This window comes from Camelus ferus, chromosome 21 (assembly GCF_009834535.1).
Source record: "Camelus ferus isolate YT-003-E chromosome 21, BCGSAC_Cfer_1.0, whole genome shotgun sequence".
NCBI classification, from domain to species: Eukaryota; Metazoa; Chordata; class Mammalia; order Artiodactyla; family Camelidae; genus Camelus; species Camelus ferus.
Genome location: NC_045716.1, coordinates 28,768,947 through 28,788,559, shown reverse-complemented (window position 1 = coordinate 28,788,559; position 19,613 = coordinate 28,768,947). Strand labels below are relative to the sequence as shown.

General features: G+C 63.0%; 2 protein-coding genes across 4 annotated transcripts in view; one reads left to right on the top strand and one right to left on the bottom strand.

Moving 5' to 3' along the window:
* The window catches only part of ZFPM1 (zinc finger protein, FOG family member 1), a 65,244-nt gene extending 47,687 nt beyond the window's left edge, over window positions 1-17,557 (bottom strand). For all 3 annotated transcript variants that reach the window (XM_032464542.1, XM_032464544.1, XM_032464543.1), the window contains exon 1: window positions 17,311-17,557. In XM_032464542.1, coding sequence (XP_032320433.1) covers window positions 17,311-17,434 — 124 coding nt within the window. In that variant the 5' untranslated portion in view covers window positions 17,435-17,557. The remainder of the gene's footprint in view (window positions 1-17,310) is intronic.
* LOC116658795 (basic proline-rich protein-like) lies at window positions 17,433-18,584 on the top strand. Its single transcript, XM_032464727.1, has 2 exons — window positions 17,433-18,403; window positions 18,524-18,584. The coding sequence occupies exons 1-2, from the start codon at window positions 17,433-17,435 to the stop codon at window positions 18,582-18,584; spliced, it is 1,032 nt and encodes a 343-aa protein (XP_032320618.1).
* The last annotated feature ends 1,029 nt before the right edge of the window (window positions 18,585-19,613 follow it).

Genomic DNA, 19,613 nt, shown 5'->3' with positions numbered 1-19,613 from the left:
GCCTGAGGCCTTACCTCTCCCCTCACTGCCTCAGTTTCCCTTCCTGGCTCTGCATCACAGACAGACTGCGGCTCTGAGAAGGCCTCCCTCCCATTCAGGCACCACCCCTCGTCCCTTCCCTAGGAGTCACTGTGGGATTGCCATTTGTCCCCCTCTGACTGTCTGTTCCTTGAGGCCAGAGCCTGGCTCTGTCTGCTGCTCACTGCATGGCCTGGCCCAGGGCCCCCTCTCTGCCATGTGGGGGTGTTCACCTGCCTCCCTAGCTGTGATGGGGGGGTCAGCAGGGCTGTGAAGAGGTGGGCACCAAGGACCCCCTCCCTACGGGAGCTGGGGCTCCCTCCGGCTCAGACCCCAGGACACTTGTGCACAGCCCTCAACAGTTTAAGCTCTGCCAGGTCCCTCATCAGCAGTAGCCTATGAGGAAGCCAGCTCTGCTGTGTAGATGGGGAAACTGAGGCAGAGAGCAGCCACACCAGCCTCCACCCAGGGCCATCACGGGCTGCTGGCCACCTGCCCACATGGCTATCCAGGACAAGGCAGAACTGAGACAGTGCTAGGCTCTGGGACACATGGCTCTGAGCCCAGGGAACCTCCCAGGCCTTAGTTTACCCATCCGGCAAATGGGTATAAACCCACCAACCTTACAGCGCTGTTGTGAGGGTCGGTGGGAAAGGGTTTTGCAGCAGGTACAGATGCCTCCCAGTGTGACTCCCAGGAGCACTGTGACTTCTTCCCCCAGGGTCCTGCGTGCGTGCCCGCCACATGCTGGGTTAGCCATGACCAAACAGGTCCCCGATGGGGGTGAGCGGTCAGAGTGGGGGGTGGACACACTTCAGACATCATGAAGGGCCAGGATGGGTGCAGGATAGAAAGCGGTGGGTGGGCAGTGGAAGAAGTCACTGAAGGCTTCTTGGAGGAGGCGCTATTTAAGCTGTGAGCAGGGAAGAAATCCAGGCAGGCAGAACTGCCAGTGCAAAGTCCCAGAATCTGGAAAGAGTTTGGAAGGTTTGGGTGCTGCAGCTGAGGACAGCGTGGGTGGAGAGGCCGAGGGGCTGGGGCACAAAGGCAGCTGGCCTGGGGTTTATTCTCGGCACCGTGGGAAGCTAAGCACAAGAATGTGGACGCTGGATGGCAAGGAGGGCCCTGGCCTGTGGCCTCTGTGGCCTAGCCACCACCTCCAGGCAGTCCCCAGCTCTGTGCTGCCTCTTTGGGCCGCCTCAGGAGCCTCCCCTGCCTGGAGCCTGCCCCCTCTCTCGGGCCAGGGCCAGTGGGCCGGTCCCCAACCTGGGTCCCTGGGGGCAGGGGCCCAGGCGGGGCGAGGCAGAGAGAAAGGGGAGGCGGAGGAGGCGGGAAGAAAGCGCGGGGCCTGAGAAAGCCCAGCCCGGCTGATAGGGGAGAGATTGGTTTCAGCCGGAGCTGCGGGCCTGCCAAGTCCACATCCTATCGACGGCCAGCCCTTACTCCACATTCATCAGCGCTGAACTCGGAGACTTTATCAACGGGAGAGGTTGGCGCCATCTCTGGGCCTGGCCACTCCCGGCCCTCCGATGGGCCCGATAGCCGCTGACAGATTACCCGAGATTGTTTCACTCCCGAGAACCGATTACTAATGCTCCGGGGTGGGGGTGCGGGCCGCGTGGCCCGGGTGGGGTGGGGAGTGGCCCGGCGGCCAAGAGCACACTTGGGGTGTGTGGCAAAGACCCCGGGCGTGACGGCGGGGGGAGGTGGCAGGGGCGAGGGCGGCAGTCAAGGCCACGGCGTGCGGCAGGGGCGGCCGAGGCCACGGCAGAGAACCATGAGTGCGAAGGTGGCCGGGAGAAGGAGACGGGGAATAGTGCCCGAGAAAACGGGGGCCGCAGGCTGTGGCGTGACGCTGTCTCCAGATGGGCCGATAAGGGCTGACAGATGGAAGCGGGGGGCCGCGGCTAATGGAGCCATCGCCGCACGGCCTGCTCGTCAGATGGATGGAGGCAGATTGCTTCCGGGAAGGGGACGGGGCTCCAGTGTGACAGGGCCCTGCCATCTGATAGGCAGGGGCTGGAGACCCCGAGGGGGGACAGGCCAGGCGCCAGGGCCCTCCTCGGCTCTCACCCCCAGGGCAGCGGCCTCTCAGGGCCTGTGGCCAGGCACTAGGAGGGCAGGCCTGCCCGGGCTCGTTGCAGACCCAGCCTTCGGGCACGACTGCCCTGGGTCCTGCACTGGGGCCACTGTGACAGGGCCCTCGCATCACGAGAACTCCAGGCTCCACTCTGTGCTCCGGGTTTCATTCATGCCATGGTGCTGTGGCCCTGGGGTGGGGGGTGGGGGTGGTTATCTCTCCTCCTCCAGGCAGGCCTTCCTGATGCACTGCAAGTCAGGAGTGGGATGTTCACTGGGCCTGGGAGACTCTAGTGTCCAGACTTGAAGCCACTAGCCCAGGCAGTTCCCCAGCGCCCTGGGGATGGTGTGCAGCAGGGAGGAAGGAAGGGGCAGGGTCCTTTGGACGGGCCTCCCCCTGGGGGATGTGGCTGGGTTCCAAGCAGCAGACCTTCTCTATTTCTACTGAACAGACTGGGAGACTGAGGCCCCAAGTGGAGAGGCTTTCCTGGGCCACGGGAAGTTGGTGGCTGTGCAGGGCCTGAGCCCAGACCTCCTGGCCCAATGTGTCTCTCATCCCCATGGGGCCCAGAGCCACAGCGTCCAGGAGGCTGGAGGGGGGGGACACCTGGGCTCAAATCCTGTCGGGCAGGCCCCTCCCCAGCCTGAACCTGTTGGCTTAAATTCATACATAACAGTAGAATGGAGGCTGCCGGGGTTGGGGAGGGGGTGTCAGTGCTCGACAGGGACAGTGTTTCTGATGGACGATGGAAAATTTCTAGCACTGCATAGTGGTGATGGTTGCACAACCTTGTGAACGTACGTATTGCCGCTGAGTTTCACACTTGACGTGGTTAAAATGGTAAATCTTGAGTTACGTACATTTTGGCACTACATTTAGCACACACACGCCCATGAAGCACACAGCAGGTGCTGCATAAGTGCCTGTTCCCTTCCTCGGATTCAGGGACACATACCCCTACTCACAGCGACGCCTTCCCTGCCACGCTGCCTCGGGCCATTTGCCGAATTCAGAGACAGGCCAGGGCTTGCTGCGGTCCGGTCCTGCGTCCACAGATGGGGGCCGGAGACACTGGGGAGCGTGCTGAGTCCAGGAGGGACGCCAGGCAAGCTGACCGGTCCCGGGAACGGTCCCAGGTGAACCTCTCCAGTCAGGGTCCAGCCCTGCTGGTCTCCCACCAAAAGGGTTGAGGCTCCCCTGGTCCCACTGCACTCCCAGCAGCGCAGTGGCCCTCCCCGGCCTCAGGAACCCCCAGCGAGCCCAAGGCGAGCACCAGGCCTGGCCTCTCTCCCGCCATCACACCTCATTCCCTCCTCAAGACTCGCCTCTGTTGCTCCCTCTGCCAGGGACGCCCTTCCCCACACACACTGCCACCTGCCTCTGCCCTGTCTCTCTTCCATCCCTGTTCCCAGGCGGCCAGCCCTGAAGCGGCAGCCCTCAGCCCTGCCTGGGGGCCAGGGTCCTCCCCGGGCTGGAAGGGCTCTGCCCACCACCCACGACCCACCACAGCGCTCACTTGGAGGGGCTGAGTTTTTCTTCCAGCTCCTTTGTTCCTTGGGTTTGCTCTGCTCCCCTGGGACAGGGCCTAGGGTAGGGAGCAGATGTAGAAATCAGTCGAGGGGATATTTATGGAGCACCTACTGTATGCCTTGCGCTGTCCTGGGGGAGACAGAGCTGTGTTGAATGCGGGCCCCTCATGGAGAGACTTCGAGGCAGGTGCTGGGAGGCCCCCCCCAGGTCAGGCTGCCCTGGGGCTGTCCTTTCACTCTTGCGTGCTGAGTCCCTCTGACCCTCACACCTCCCACCCCGTGGAAGGACCGTCACCCCAGAGGTGAGGGGCTCAGCCGATGTCTCACGGTGGCAGTCTGGTTCTGGTCCGATGGCCCCCTCCCCGTTTCCTCCACCTTGATCTCAGCCCAAACTCCTTCCCTCCTCACCCCTCTGCTAGTTTCCACTTATGCATTTTTTGAAAAACGCCCACGCCTGTGGCTGGTTTTCAGGTCACAGAGCCCTGAGGGTGCTATGGGAGCTGGGGGAGCCTCTGGCCGGGCTCCAGGATGGCAGGGCCTACCTGGGGCCCCACTACGCTGACAAGACATCCCAGGGGGTGCAAAGTGCCTTGGAACACCATGAGAACCTTCCGAAGTTTCATGAAGGCTTCCTACAGACATGGTCTCCTATCACGTAAAGTCCTGAGAACGGGAGCCCTGGAGGACCCCCAGGTTCCAGAATACGTCACAGCCACAGATCGAGCAGGACCCCCACCTGAACAACAGAACGTCCCATGTCAGCCCTTGCTGTATGGATGGGGAAGCAGGCCCAGGGAATGCACAGAAACCCTGGGTGGCAGACAGGGCCCAGATGGGGAAGCAGGCCGGGCAAATGGGTGGGGGGCCGTGGTTTGTGGGGATGGCGCTGAGGCCCCAGCCCCAGCCTGTGCTACAGGGCCTGGCAGAGTGAGGTTCCAGATGGAAATCACAGTGGGGGAGGGCAGAGACTGAGGGGACAGCTCGCACAGGGTCTGGAGGTGCCCCAGACACGCAGAGTGGGAGGGGAGCTGGATGGCCTTGAGCCAGCCCGTCCCGCTCTGGAACTTGCTGTTCCCATCTGGGAGTCAGAGCTGGCCACACTGATCTGTCTGTCGGGGTCTGGGCTCTGGGGTCCAGCAGGAGGTCACCCAAAGGCCTGCCTGTCCATCCCCCCGTGCCCAGGCCAATGCGAGGCCTGGGCCGGGTTTCCACCACTGGGCAGTGTCCCCACGTATTAAGGGTGCACCCTGGAAGAGGCTCCGCCCCCACACAGAGCCCAGCCAATCCCTGGGCCTCACTCCTGCTCATTTGCATGTCCTGTTTCCATTGGCTGAGGACAAGCACAGGTTAGGACCTTGGGACCCTGGCTGTGGTGGTGAGGCCGGGGGCGGGGCCTGGGGCCAGGTTCTGGGGGACACTGGGTTCTGAGGGCCCTGGGCTGGCTCTGGGGGAGACTGGCTTTGTGGGACAGTTGTGGGGAACCTGAGCTCTAAGGGACTGGGCTGGTCTCTGGGGAGATCAGGCTCTGGGGAGCCAGGTTATAGGGGTGCTTGGCTCACGGTGACGTGTCCTAGTCCCAAGTCTGGGTCCAAAAGGGCCACCTGTCACACGGGGAGAACTCTGGTTACAGTGCACCCTCTTCCTTCTCCTCTAAGGCTCTGTTTAATCCTTCTCCTTCACCCCATCACAAATGACTCAGGGGGGAAAGACACTGACCCAAGGCCGCACAGGCAGGACGCAGCAGCGCAGCTGGGGCCTCCCCCCAAGTCCTGGCTCCCCACCCCAAGGCTGGGTCCTGCCCTTCAAGGAGGGCCACTTCTTATTTTTAGCTGCCTGGCCAGGGAGGGCTGTTTCCAGCTTCCTCTGCAGAGTGACAACACACCAGTGATGATTTTAAGAGGACCTGGCTGTCCCCGTTTTGCCCAGATCTAGTGGCACCATTTTCGTGGCTCTGAGTTGGAGGGTGGTGGGCTCACGGGCTGTGCGTGTGCGTGAGTGCGTGTGCATGGGCTTTTGTGCCTGGCATCTTGGTGGGTGAGATAACAGGAAACAACAGAACTGCCCGGAGCGGCAGGCAGATAGCGGCAATAGGGCTCACCCATCACCAGGGTCGCCGTTCCCTTTTCTTTCTTTCTGGCTGTGGGCAGGGTGGAGCACGCCGCCACCCCCACCCCAAGCTGGGGGCCTCCCTCTCAGGTTCCCTCCCACTGTGGCCGACATGCCCAGCAACCGGCCCAGAGCTGCCGGCTGGAAGGGGTCCCAAGGGTCACAGTCACCACTGAGACAGGGCAGGAGAGCATGGGTCCCTGAGAGAGGACCCAGCAAGTGCGTCGTGGGGCCAGGAGTTGAACCCAGGCCTCTCTGGCCTTGAGGCTGGTGGCCTGGAGAGCACTGAGCTCCTGCCTTGAGAAGTCCTGAGAGCCCTGGAGGACACGGCTAGGCGGGGACAGCCCAGGGGAGACAGCCAGTGTGGGCCAGTGACTCTCAGCCCAGGGTCTGCAGGGCAGGTCTTGGTGTCTCCAGCTCCATTTTACAGATTTGGAAACTGAGGCTCAGAACAGGTGAACCCCAGCGACGGGGGCAGGCTGGGCCCCTTCACTCCCTCTGTGTTTTCTCTGGCCCTGATGAAAGCAGAGGGTTGTCTAGGGCCATAGGAGACATGTTCTGGAACCACCCACATCACCACGTGAGAGCATGAGGGCCTGGGCCCCTGCAAACTGGAGCCACCTGCCAAAACCTGCTGAGGAAGAATGCTGGTGGGATCTGAGGAGGGAGTGCAGCAGGCAGGGAAGGCCCTGGGGACCCTCACCCCTACCTGTGTCCCCTAGAGAACCCTACAGCCCGAGGAAGCCCATCACACAGTCTGGAAACAGTTAAGTCACTTGCCCAACCGCCCACCCCCCAGCCCAGGGGCAGGATTCAAGCCCTGGACACCCCCTTACACACCTGCCCCCTCCCCCGCATGTGCAGCCATTTTACTGGAAATAGCTGACTTCCTTTAGAATACTGAAAGAAAATAAAACCCAAAAGACAGAAAGAAACCAACCTTATCACCCAAGGAGCCTGTTTTCTGGGGCAGATGAAATGGCACCCACCTCCTTCACCGCGCTAGGACAGGGCTGTGTGGCCCTGAGCAGTCACTCACCCTCTCTGTGCCTGGGCATTTCTCTCCAAAACAGAGGAGGCAGTCCCCTTGGGGCAGTGGAGGCCTGTGGCCACCAACACCCCCGGAACTGCCAGCCAGGATGGAGACCCAGCCCTCGACCAGGCCTCTGAGCCAGGTCTCCGAGGCTCCCTCCCGTGCTGTGGGTCCTGGGCTGAGTTCACCCAAGGCTCCCTCCTGTGCTGCGGGACCCAGGCTGGGTTCAGGCCATCTCGGAGGCTTGAGTCCTCTGAGGATAAACGAGGACAGAGGTCCCCTCCCGGGGCTGCTGGGAGGGCCCTACAGGGTGATGCAGGTCAGGTCCACGTGCTCAGGAAGGGAGCGATCCACTCATGACGGCTCTCTGTGGGTTACTCTGACTGGGGAGTCCCAGAGCCACCCAGAAATGCCACCAACTGCCCACACCGGTCTCCTGCCTCTGGGATCCCAGAGAAGCTCATTTCTCAAGGGTAAAGGGGACGGGGGTCGGGGCGTGGATATGGCCCCGAGCAGCCCCTCAGCCGGGCGGGGCTTTCTGCATCATGGGTGGGCTTGGCTCAGCCACGGCTCCAGCGGGACTGTCACGGCCACGGGGCCCTGGCTTTCCCTGAGCGGGCGCCCGACCCCCACAGCTGCCGCACCTGTCCCTCAGCGGGAGGATTAGCCCCACGCAGGCCCTAATCACTCTCATCGCAGCATCAGCGCCGGATCTCGGATCAGCTGAAGGAGGCAGCTTTATCCAGACAGACGCAGGGATGTCCCCTCAGCCCCATCTGGGCGCAGCTGTCACACGTGGCAGCCAGGCGGGCCTCCGCAGGCAGGGTGGCTGGGGACTGGGCAGGGAGAGCCGGGAGCCCAGCCCTGCCCAGCCCCAACCGGCAGGTGGGGCTCCCTTTGGTCCCTCAACATTTATTGAGCACCCACTGCATAACTAGGCACCGCTGGTTCTAGGGGCCAGGGAGAGAGCAGAGACCCAACTGGGCCAAATCCCGGCATCCTCTCTCCAAGCCTGGGCCCACTGGACAGATAAGGGCACTGAGGCCCAGGGATATGTCCCAGCAGGGAGAGCCCCGGCAGCCGGGTCCAGACGCTGGGCCCTTGTGAGGAGCGGAGGAGGCTTTAATTCCCCGCAGAAGGCTCAGCCCCCAGCCCTCACTCCCTGCAACATGGTTCCTGCCCCTGCTGCTGCCTTTCTGTGTGGAGGCCTCTGCCTTCCCCTCCCCAGCCTGGCCCCTGGACGCTGTCCTTGTACAGAGGCCTGGGAGGTGCAGGCTGGACGTGCCAAGGTTCACAGCGGGCCCGGGGGGCCAGGAGAGGCCCGGAGAGACGGCCCCCGCCCTACCCACCCCCTCCCTACCTTCTTTTTCAAAAACATAATTTATCTGTGTATTATCAAGAAATCCAGACACTTTAATCAGTGAGCTATGAAGTCAGAATTTCCATTCTTATCTGCGGGAGGAGTGGAAATGGAGGAGATAGGCCGGAGCGATCGCTGGTGGGGAATGTTAATGGGTGGAGAGGCTGGGCTATTGGCCACGGAGACGCCGTATCTCCCCCATTATCAGGGCCGTATCTCGCCCACCATCTTGGCGCAGTAATGGGGCCAGTTCAACTTTCCGAGTTATCACAGGGGCTGAAACCTGCGCCCGCCAGAGGCCTGGACCAGGAGGCGGTTCCGGCGGACCAGGCCTTGGCCGGCAAAGCCAGGAGGGAAAGGGGGCCTAGAAGGGGCCCCCGAGGGCCTGGGTGCCCACCAACCATCAAGGCCATGGCAGTGAGTGCGGAGGGGCCCTTCTGCTCTCTGGGAGAATGTTTGGTTTTGTGGAGCTGGGTACGGGCATGTCGTGGGAGGGGAAACTGAGGCAGGAGGCCACCTCAGGGTCCCAGTGGGTCTGTGCCAGGCCCATGAAGTGGAAAAGGTGGATGGTGTGGGGGTACTGTGAGTGGGGCTGGGATGCGAGCAGCCTGCCCTCCTGCCTTTCGACCCGAAGGGTCCCCCGTCACCTCTGCCGGAAGACTTTTCCAGACCCCAAGCCCCAGGAACAGGAAACACAGTAACAAAACAGCCGGAGGGGGGGGACCATCCTGGGGACGCTGTCCCTGCAGGCACCGGCGGAGGCTCAAAGTGTGCTAGGTGCGCCTCTAAGATGCTGAGGCTTCCCGCCTGCCCTCAGGGCCCTACGGGCACGCCAGGGGTGGGTCCCCAAGGGCCATTAATGGAACACCTCTGTCCACTCAAGAGGAAGGGGCCCTCAAATCCACTCACTCCCTGGGGAGCCCTGCAGTTGAGGCTCAGGGCAGGGCCTCACCCGAGGACCCTGCTGCCCAGATGCCCCGTCTGACCAGGAGCTGCCCTGGCAGGTTTGGCTGCTGTGCGCTCCCTGGGTCCAACTTGCAAGGTGGAGAAAAGAGAAGTTAAGGCAGGGGGCTGTGGCAGGTGCAAGTAACCGGGGCAGATCGGGAGCGCTGGAGGGACCGAAGTGACGCACCAAGGGGGACCGGAGGGATGCAGCCCTGGGGAGACTGGGGAAAGGAGAGGTGCCCTCTGCCCTCTACATTGTAACTTTGTCAAGCAACACAGATGACTCAGGGGCTCTGGGCCAGGCAGGACCTCTGCTGTCAGGGCTGACCAGCCTCACTGCCCCGCGAGGTCGGCATCATGGTTCCACTCTGTAGGGGAATCGAGGCCCTGGGAGGCCTACTGACTTGCACTCAGCCCGGCGTCCCCTCAGCATCCCCATCTCGCAGAGGTGGAGGCTGAGGCTTAGGAGGGCAAGGTAACTTCTGTACACCCACAGGGTCTAAGAGCCTCCACCCCAGGATTCCAGCCGGTCCTGGCAGTGGTCGTCCACGCGGAAGCTCCTGCAGCCACCCACATTCAGAGCCCCCACTGTGGCTGGCCCTTCCTCTCCAGGAAGCAGAATGCCTGCAAGGTCTAGGGGTGCCTGGGACATAGGCACCCAGCCCAGGAGCTGGGGCGGGGATGCATAGATCACCCCATCGGTCCCATTTCTACATTGTTCATGTGCTGTGTGATCCTGGTGCAACTACCCACCCTCTCTGATCCTCCATTTTTCAGGGTGCAAAATGGTTTGAGAACCCTGACCTCAGTGGGTGTTCGCAGAATCACAGGAGCGGATGCCTGCAAAATGCTTAGAGGGGAGGAGGGCTCCGAGGCTGACTGGCTGGGTCTCTGTCCCCACTCCAGCCCTGGGGTGGGGATTGAGGGAACCAGGAGCACTGGAATCAGGGCTGAGCTCTGATCAGACCCGGGATCATGGAAGCTGCACACCATCACCTCTTTACAGGAGGGGAAACCAAGCCTCTGAGAGTCCATGGCCGCAGGCGGCCCGGGCGGCCCCGGCGGCCCCAGGGAGGCAGAATGCAGGGACTGGAGGCAGGGGGAGGGGCCTGCCTGTCTGTCTAACCCAGCCCTGGCCCAAGGTCAGCTACCGCATTCCTGCTCCAGCAGGGCCACTGCCTTTTCCCAAGTGGGAGGGAGGTGGTGTGGTGGTGCTGGGCTGAAGAGGCCTCGGAGGACGCAAGGTGACTCAGGATGGCAGGGCAGGTGGCTGGGGGCTGTGTGGGCACTGCCCAGAGAAACCTCGGCCCACCCTGGGGTCTACACACCCAGGTCCTGTGTTACAGGGCTTAGAGCACATCACTGTCTCCCAGAGCCTCAGTTTTCTCACTGGTAAAATGGGTCAATCCATAAGGATGAAGATCCTTGGACAGGAAGGGACTGATGAGACGTGGACGTGGGGCCAGCCTAGCCCAGGCTGTGGCGTAGTCAGGGCACCCCTACCCACATGTCCCTCCTTCCAAAACTAACACATGAAGGGGAGGAAGGTGGGAAACAGGACTCTGAGTGAAGTGTCCAGCCCTTGGGGCTTCTGGCAAAATATCAGTAATGCAACCAGCAGCTCCCAGAGCCACGACATCCACACGACCCTGGACTGCACTTTACAGTTTGCATCTGGGATCTCACAGACCCCACATACAGGCCCCAGGAGGGAGGTGCTCTTAGGAAGCTCCTGCTTCAAAAGCAGAAACTGACGCATGAGAGAGGCCACTTGCCCACAGGGTCACAGCAAGGCCAGGACTTAAGGCCGAGTGGCAGCCCCCCATGCAGTGGCCTCCTGCTCTGGAGACGAGATCTGGCCTGCAGCCCAGAGGCCTCAGAGGACAGCCCAAGCCGGGATCTCCGAGCCCCCATGCCATGCTTTTGGGGATGGGGTGGGGATGGAATCGGGGTCCCAGAGGGAAAGGTCTCTGTCCTGAGCCTGCCCAGTGACCCCAGGGACAGCTGGGGTGGGTGGGAGCAACATGCCACCAGCAACCAACAGCTGGGGCCCCCATCTGACCTGGGACACCAGGGGTGCCCGAAACACACTGCTCATTAAGCACCCTCTGGGTCCCAGGCCTCCATGGGCGCTGACGGGCCTCCAGAGTATGCACCCTGTTCCACAGACAGGAAAGCAGGAGACAGCCCCGAGGTCACTCAGCTGGGAGCCGAGGGGCTGGAGCTGAAGTCAGGCCCGCAGTGCTGAGGTGGAAAGTCGGGGGGCAGTGGAGAGTGAGACCAACCACCCCCGTCTCCTCCTCCTCCTCGCCCTGGGGCAGCACTCAGTCCTGGCCTCTTGCCACCTTCACATCCTCATTTGAAAAATGGGGTGTCAGACTGCGACGTGCCGCTGATCTGTGGGCAAGCTGAGGCAGAGAGGGGTACTTTCTTTGACACTGCCTGGGCCCTGCCAGGAACACCAAGATGTCCTTCCCGCAGAGAACCCCGCTCCTCCTGGACCCACTCCTCCGGGCTGAGCGGGCCCACTGCTCTCCTGACCTGCCAACTGCTGGCCAGGGATCTTGGGCAAGCCCCTGTTCCCTTCCAGGCCTCCAGCTCCTTATCTGTGAAATGGACCCAGGGACACAGGAGTCTGGGGTCCCCTCACTTGGCAGCCTGACCCCACAGCCCTTCACCTCTGGGCTGGCTTGGTCCAGACCCATCCAGAGCTCAGGCAGGGAGATGATGAGGTGGGGTGTCTTAGACAATTCCCCAGTGTAGCCTCTCCTCTCTGATGAGGAGACCCCAGCCCAGAGTGGGCAAGCAATGTTCCAAGGTTGCACAGCCTGGGTACCCGTCTGGCAAGTTGTAGTGGGAACGGCTTGTGGGACAGGCCGGGCAGGCTGAGGGGCCCACTTCCAGGGCAGGGGCTTTGCATGTGGTTCACTCTCTAATGAGAGTTTGGGAAAAGGGAATTGTCCATCACAGATAAGCTGGAAACCACAGATCTGACTTGACTGATTGACCACAAAGATACTGTTCCTGAGGAGGACGGGGATGGTGACAGCTGTCTTAGGTGACATGTAATTCCTGTTGATTCTCACAGCCATGCCCGGGGGGGCCACCAGTGTCCTTATCCCCATTCTGCAGATGGGGAAATCGAGGCAAAGCCACTGACGCTGGAAGGGGCTGGGCATTCAACGGACTAAAAGAAGGCAGGGAGAAATCCTCCAAGGGTCAGCTTGAACACACGCCCTGGTTGGGGGTCAGCCCTGATGGGAGCTGCCCCCGACCCTGAGTGCAGGCTCCCCCTCCTCACAGGAACACATGCAGTGCAGCCTGATGACAGTGGAGCTCCTACTTGTCGGGCCACCTGCCTCGTGCCACAGCTGAGGTCACAGAGGCCCAGGGGCCAGGACGCACGGAGGCCGGCACTGCAGGTGTTGCTGCCCCCCCTTCTGCAGCCCCCTTCACCTGGGCCACTCCTCCCAGATGAGGTCCCGAGAGCGGACATGGATGATGGCCTCAGTCTCCCGCTCTGTGAGATGGGGCCAGGGGGCAGTGCCAGGAGGACCCAGGGCTATGTGGCCAAGCGGGCAGGAGCCCAGCCAGGCTATGTGCGGGCCCAGGCCTGGGTCTAGGGCTTGGTGATACCAATCGGTGAGGCAACAGCTGCCTCCAGGAGGAGGCCTGTCGATGGCAGATAGGCCGGCCGGGAGTATTATTCACGAGCCCGTCAAGCCCCAGGAACGTCTGGTTGGCATAGAAACAGGAGATAAGGGGTACAATTAATGGCATCGCATTCCCTCCTCCTTTCTTCCCCAACTGACCCATTTAAATCCCAGGTGGGGCTGGTGCCATGCTGGGCTCCCAGTGACCTCTGGGGAGGGGCTGGGCAAGTGGGCCAGATGAAGCTGGGGCTCAGGCCCAGGGCAGGGCTGGATGAAGCCCCTGGGACCCCCTCTGCCCGGGAACATGGTAGGAAGGAGGCCGCGGGAGACTCGTGAGGGCAGGGCTGGGGAGAGGCCCCTGGGAGCCTCTGCTCTCAGAGGCCCATTTCACAGATGTGCAGACTGAGACCTGGGGAAGCCCGGGGCAGACAGAGGCAAGAGGGCTGTGGGAAAGCAGCATGATGCTCAGAGTGGGGAGTGGGGTGGGGGAATTTCAACTCTGGTTGTCATTTTCTAGGGCGAGAGCCTTAACCTCTCTCTGCTGGTTTCCCCAAAATGTCCACGGCGATAAAAATAGGACCTGCTTTAAGCTAATATGTGGCCTGGCACAGAGTAAGCACTGTAACTATTAGCTACTATTAATATTATTATTACTATCTAATGAGTGAATGAACTGTCTTCCCTGAGGCCCAGGAATGCAGGAAAACCAAGAATGGCCTGGAGCCAGAGAGAAGCCCCAACCTCAGGGGGCGAGGGCTGGGACCCCAGTGCCTGCCCACCAGAGCTCTGCTCAAGGCCAGGTTCAGGGGCTGGCGGTTGTAAGCAAGTCTCTCCCATCTCCAAGGCCCTGGTCCCCGAGGCTCATGGCAGCTTGGCCCCCAGGGCTCTGAGGAGGTGGCCGAGGCCTGTGGAGGCAGGCTCAGGCCCTCCGTCCCCACCCCCAGATGGCAGGCAGCATTACACCCGTTTCTCAAAGGGAAACCGAAGCTGTGGAGGGGAAAGCAGCTTGCCCACGAGGGCCCATCGGGGAGCCAAAGCCCCCTCTTCCCTGCTTCTCTGCCAGCACAGCAGGGCGGTGGGCTGCAGGGTGGCCCCCAGGAACCAGCAGGACTCCCGGGGCCTCCCACTCTTGGGAGGGGAGTGTGAGTGGCTCTGTGCAGATATTCCCCCTCAAGTTCATAAAAAGTCAGAGAGAGACCACCCCCCCTCCTTCCAGCCTAACCCAGGCTCTCCCTGGGACTGGCCCTCCTCAGGTGGCGCTGCCAGCCCCCAGGTGGGCGTCGGGCTGCTGGGGAGAGCGGGCAGGTGCTTCAAAGGTTGGAGTGAATGAGTCATCCTGTGGTCACCAATAACGTGTTTAATCAAACTCTGAGAACGTGAGAAAAACACCCTTGTAGGAGATGGGGCAGCTGTTGGGGCTGGGACTGGTGGGACTTCTGCTGGGAGCCCCTTGCCTGGCTGGCATCTGAGATCCGTGGTCCCAGAGGGCCCTCCCACTGCAGAGGGGCTCTGTGACCCCCTCAACATCCCCAGCCTGACCTGGGGTCTTATTCCTGTTCCCATTTTTCAGTTGGAAGTTGAGACTAGCCTACTGTCCCTGGAGGTGCCCTCATGGCCAGCCTCTTCCTGACCTCACTGGAAGTCCCCCCTTCCAGGTGGCACCCCACCTGCCCACATCCTACTCCGATTTTCCATACGACTTTCAGCCTGCCCTGGTTAATTAGCCCACCCCTCCCCAGCTCCCCAGGGACCCAGTGCTTGCACACAGCAAGTGCTCAGTAAAGATTTGCTGAGTGAATCAAGGCAGGTCTGAGAAGACCCTCCCTTCTGATTTGGGGGACCTGCTGAAAAAGATGCCAGCACACTGGGTTCCCCCAACCTCAGCCTGGCAATGGAAACCACTTTGATTTTTTTGTTTTTCCAAGAAAACTCCAAGCAGGTTACACCTACTACTTGCCAGGAACAACACCAACCCCAAGTTGATTCAAGGGGGAAAACACCAACGGTCCTTTTGGAGGTGACAACTCCGCCTCTGGCTATCTCACACCATCTAATAGGAATCAGGGGCGAGGTGTCCTCTCCCCTCCCCCTCCGGGCCGGTGCGAAGTCAGTTTTCTTTCATTTTGATGGACTGTACCACCCGCAGGGGGAGGATCAACTTCTTGGCAATTAAGTGTGTTTGGGATGAAAACTCGCCCAGAGGGACCCAGGCACGCACGCCCCCTCCCCGCCTCCCCCACGGGTCCGAAGTCCCCACTCTCCCCAGCCCCAACGCCCCCGCGCGCTGTTGTTGCCTCGAACCTGGCCGGGCCTGGTGGCCATAGATAAGGCCTCTTATCGCTCTTAACGATCGCCATCCGGCCGACCGGCCCGGCGCTTATCTCAGCTCACATCGACCCGGGCGGGAGGAAACCTCGGCGGGCCGGGGGCGCCGGGGGTCCCGAGCTGTGCTCCGCCCCGCGCTTCTCGCCAGCGCGCCGGGCCTATCGTCGCAGCCATCTGGCCGGCCAAGGCCGCGCTCCCGCCTCGCCCTCCCCGGCTCCCACGTTTGAAGTTAATAAATGGGAGCGCCTATCGCCGCCGCCATCGGTTGTGCGCCTTATCAGCGCGGCACATCTATCTTCGCGCGGAACAAAAGGCGCACAGAGGCGCGGGCAGCTGCGCCCTGGCTTTGGTGGGGGCGCGGGGGGCGGCGGCCTCAAGCGCTCGGCCCCCTCCCCTCGACACCGCGGCCTCATCGCAGGTGAGGCCAGCGCGGCGGGCACCCAGCTGCGAGGGCCCTACGCTCAGCCGCGGGCAGAGGGCGGGCGCGCGGGCGCCGCCGCTTGGTGGCAATCAGCGATCGCATCTTAACGCGTCAAGATCTGCCAGGGGGAGGAGGCGCCCGGGGCCGCGAGCTGCAGGGAGGGTGCGCGTCCCCGCCTCCCAGGGCTGGACCCCTCCCCTGTCCTGTTACCGGGAGTGCTGAAAGTGGACAGCGGGGGTTTGCCCATGCGCCCGCTTTGGTCCCTGTCCTCAGTGCACACCGTTTGGTCGACCCAGCTGAGCCCCGGCGTTCGCCCAGCTCGCGACCTTATCGGCGCTGGCGATCGGTTCCCAGCCTGCGATCTCCCTGCCCGCGCTATCTGCATTTCTCATCAGGCTGAAACACATACACACACGCACACACGAGAACAGACCGAACAGAGGCGCACGGGGAGGAGGGGAAAAAGAAACCAGAGAACCAGTGCAGATCGGGACCTGTGGGTGGTTTTAATACTTGAGTTGACTTGATAGAAGGCGACTTTCGGAAAACAGGTCCCGCTTGCACATTGAGGAGTCGGGTTACGGGAACCCGGATTCATGCTTGCCTTCCCCCTCTGGGACCTCAGGAGTAGACACTCCCCCAGCAGCATGCACATGGGGTCCTGGTGGCAGTGGTCACGTGGAGAGAAGAGGCAGTGCTGGGCTGCATGAGGCCCCCCTCTTCGCCTCCTGGCTGGCCCCCACGACCCTCCCGTCTGGCCTCAGAGATGTGGCCCCCTAAAGAAAGCACAGTGCCCTGCCCCTGGCTGCAGAGGCGCGAAGTTATGATTGGCGTGGGGTGGGGAGCCTGCTTCCTGTGCACTGCTCTCTCTCCCTCTCTGCCCCTGCTCACGCAGCAGAGCGGCCTGGAGAGTGCGGACTGTTCTTATCGCAGGGCCATGGCAGTGTGGACACAGTGGCTGCCCAGCTGCCCAGGGGAGTGGCCCGTGGGCCGGACGAGTGAGAAACTTGGACGCCTGCAGAGGCGACCCTGGCCTAGGACTGAGTCCTAGGAGACCCCTCCCTGACTTGAAGCAGCCCCTCTGTTTTTTTTTGGGGGGGGGAGGGGTATGTGCCCACAAGCCTCAGACGGCATGGCACATGGCCGGGGCACAAGGAGGGTCAGACTTTCAAGAGGCTGTCCCCAGGCACGGGAGGCTCCAGTTGGAAACACCAGCGACAGGGCACCGGGGTCTGAGTGGCTGGAGCCTAGCGCACGGTCTGTGGTAGCTGCACCCTCATCCCCCAAGACACCGGGCTCTGCGGTCAGCAGGAGTGGTGGTGGGCGCAGGCTGTCCCTGCCTCATGGCCGTGCACTTCCAAGCGGCCCGGTGCCCCCTCTCCCTCCCAGGTCTCTTTCTCCCTCTAGATACAAAGCCTGAGAGAGTCAACCTCCCGAGATAAGATCACAATTTCAGCCCGTCCCGACAGAGCGATCTTATCAGGATGGGACTTGCAGAATGGAATATTTTAAACTTTATCTGAGCCCAGATCCGGGTCGCCTTATCGCGGCACCATCTCGGGGATGTAGGGGAGGGACAGGTCGCGAGGTGGTCGCGCCCCCAGCCACTCCGTTCCAGTCCCCAGGCGGCCACCCCCTCCAGGCTGGACCCCCGGTGCCCGAGCCGAGACACGGGGGCCTGGCCCGCCGGTGGAGATTAGATTACGGCGCGCTTGGCACACAGAGCGGGGGGCGCGGCGCGGGGTGAAGGTCGCGGGCGCCGCGGGCCGAGGGGGGCGGGCCGGGGGAGGGCCGGCGGGGGCCGGTGGGGGTCGGGGACAGCGGACAAAGTTTGACTCACGCTTGATCTGCCGGGGGTTGCTCTGTTTCCTCCTGGACATGTCTCCGGCGCCGCGCGCGCTCCCGGCGGCCGCCTCTAGCCCCTGGCGGGCGGCGGCGGGCGGCGGGGGCGCGGGGCGGCTCATGCCCCCGGCCCCCAGGCTCCGCGGCCGCCGCGGCCGGCGCCCCCAGCCCGCCGCGTCCGGCCCGGTGCCGCTGCGGAGGCCGGAGGCTCGGCCCTGCGCTGAGGGCGCGCGGCCCGCCCGGGGCGGCGGGCGGCGGGCTGCTGCCGGCTCCTCGGCTCCCGCGCAGACGCCGCCGCCGCCGCCGCCGCCGCCGCCGCCGCCGCCGCTCGGCTCTTCTCAATGGAACCTGCGGGCAGCGCGCGGCGAACCGGGCGGCCTCCACCGGGGCGCTCGGGGCGGGCTGGTGGGGCCTGCGCGTCACGGGTGCCCCGCCTCCGGGCCCGCCCCCACCCGCTGGCCCCGCCCCCGCGCTGGCCCCTCCCCCGCCCGCACAGCGTTGGGCCCGCCCCTGGGCGGATCTTGCTTCCTTGGGGCCCTGACCCCGACCCGCCGCCTGGCTCCGCCCCCAGAGAGCTGGCCACCCCCGCGAGGCCCCGCCCCCGGCTCTGGGTGGACCTCTGGCCTCCTCGACTCCTCCTTCGGCCCTGCGGCTTTGTCCCCAGGCCCGGCTCAGACTCGGCGACCCACTGCGTCCCGCCACCCGCGGCACCGCGTCTGGGCCTCTCTGGACCCGACCCCCGGCGCCAGCTCCGCAGTCAAGCCCGACCTCACCTGGTTGGCCCCTAGACACCGAGGCCCCGCCCAGACCACGCCCCAACACCAGGCTCCGTCCCCGCTGCCCGGGACTCTGACACTCCACTCTGTAACTCCGCCCCCAGGGCCTCAGTCTCGCCCAGAACCCCCGGGCTGTGACCTCCCCGTTCCGCCGACGGATGGGGACAGGGAGGGCCAGATGAGGAGGTCCGAGGCCTTGACGCCCCACATTGTCTTGGATCAGATTTGGGGTGTGGAGCCGGCTCTGGCGGAGGAAGCAGCATCCCCGGGGTTCGCCACCTCTGGTGGCCCCCAGAGGATAGCAAGGGACCGCGGGTCTCCTCCCCTGGGCTCAGATCTGGCTAGAAATCTCGGAGGGCGCGGAAGCCAGCGGCCCTGACTGCTCCCGCCACAACAGCCCCTCAGGCTTTGACCCTCTGGGCCTCTTCTCCCCAGGCCGTGCCTCTCCAGGGCGCCCCTGCTGGCCGCCCAGGAAGGAGGACCTTCTGCGGACTGAGCGAACCCCCCACGCCCCTCCCTGATGGGAACAGTCAGAAGGGAGCGAGGTTCCCAGAGGGTCAGAACTGCCTGTTCCAGCCGTGGAAATGAAGACCTACCCTTCTGTCCTTTGGGACGTGTTCAGGGGATCCTAGGGGTCCACCACTTTCCAGGGAGGCTCAAGGTCACACAGCATTAGAATTGGCCCTGGGAGCCCAACTGTGTTCTTTTAATATTCTTGGCCTGCATTTGGTCCCTGCCCCCATCCCCTACACTCACAAGAAATAGGAAGTTAGCAGAGCCCAGGGGCTAGTGGGAAGACATTTGCAGAGAGGACGCCTGGACGAGTGTCCAGGAGGCTGGGCCCACCCCACTGAGGACAGATAATCACCACAGCTGTTACATGTGGAGGCTGACTGGGTGCTGAGCACACTCTGCGGTAAGACCCTCCCCCTCCTTTCTGACTCCTGTGATCTTTGCCCCTGCCCCATGGAAGAGGAGAGGGGTTGCCCTCAGAGACTGGGCACTCTCCCCTGCCCTGCTGCTGCTCTCAGGAGGGCCGGAGACGAGCGGGCAGGGCAGGAGGCTGAGGGCTGCCCCTGGACAGACAAGAACACTCAGGCTGGGAGGCCAGGAGACCTACTCCCTGCCCAGGGCCAATGGGTGCAGCCTTCCTACAGCTGCCTGGCGCTATACCCCTTCTCTGGGGAGCAGGGCCCATGGCTGGCTGGTTCGCTCAGCCCAGGGCTCTCACAATATCTGTCAACTGGACAAGGGACCCTGCCTGTCTGGGTTTCCCACTGGGCCTGCTGTCTTCCCAAAGAGGGGCCTCTTCACAGGATGAGGATCTGGCAGTCAGGCCCTCAGGGGGATTCCTGGAGGCGGTGCCATGGGCTGGACCTGTGCTGGGTTTGAGGCTCCATGCACAGCAAGTGGCACCCAGGTTGGTGCTGCTGGAGTGGCTGGGGATCTGTGTTGAGGAGGGATCCAAGGGTCAGCAGGATCGATTAGTGATGTCTGTCTAGGGTGCAGGAGGAGAAGGCTGGCA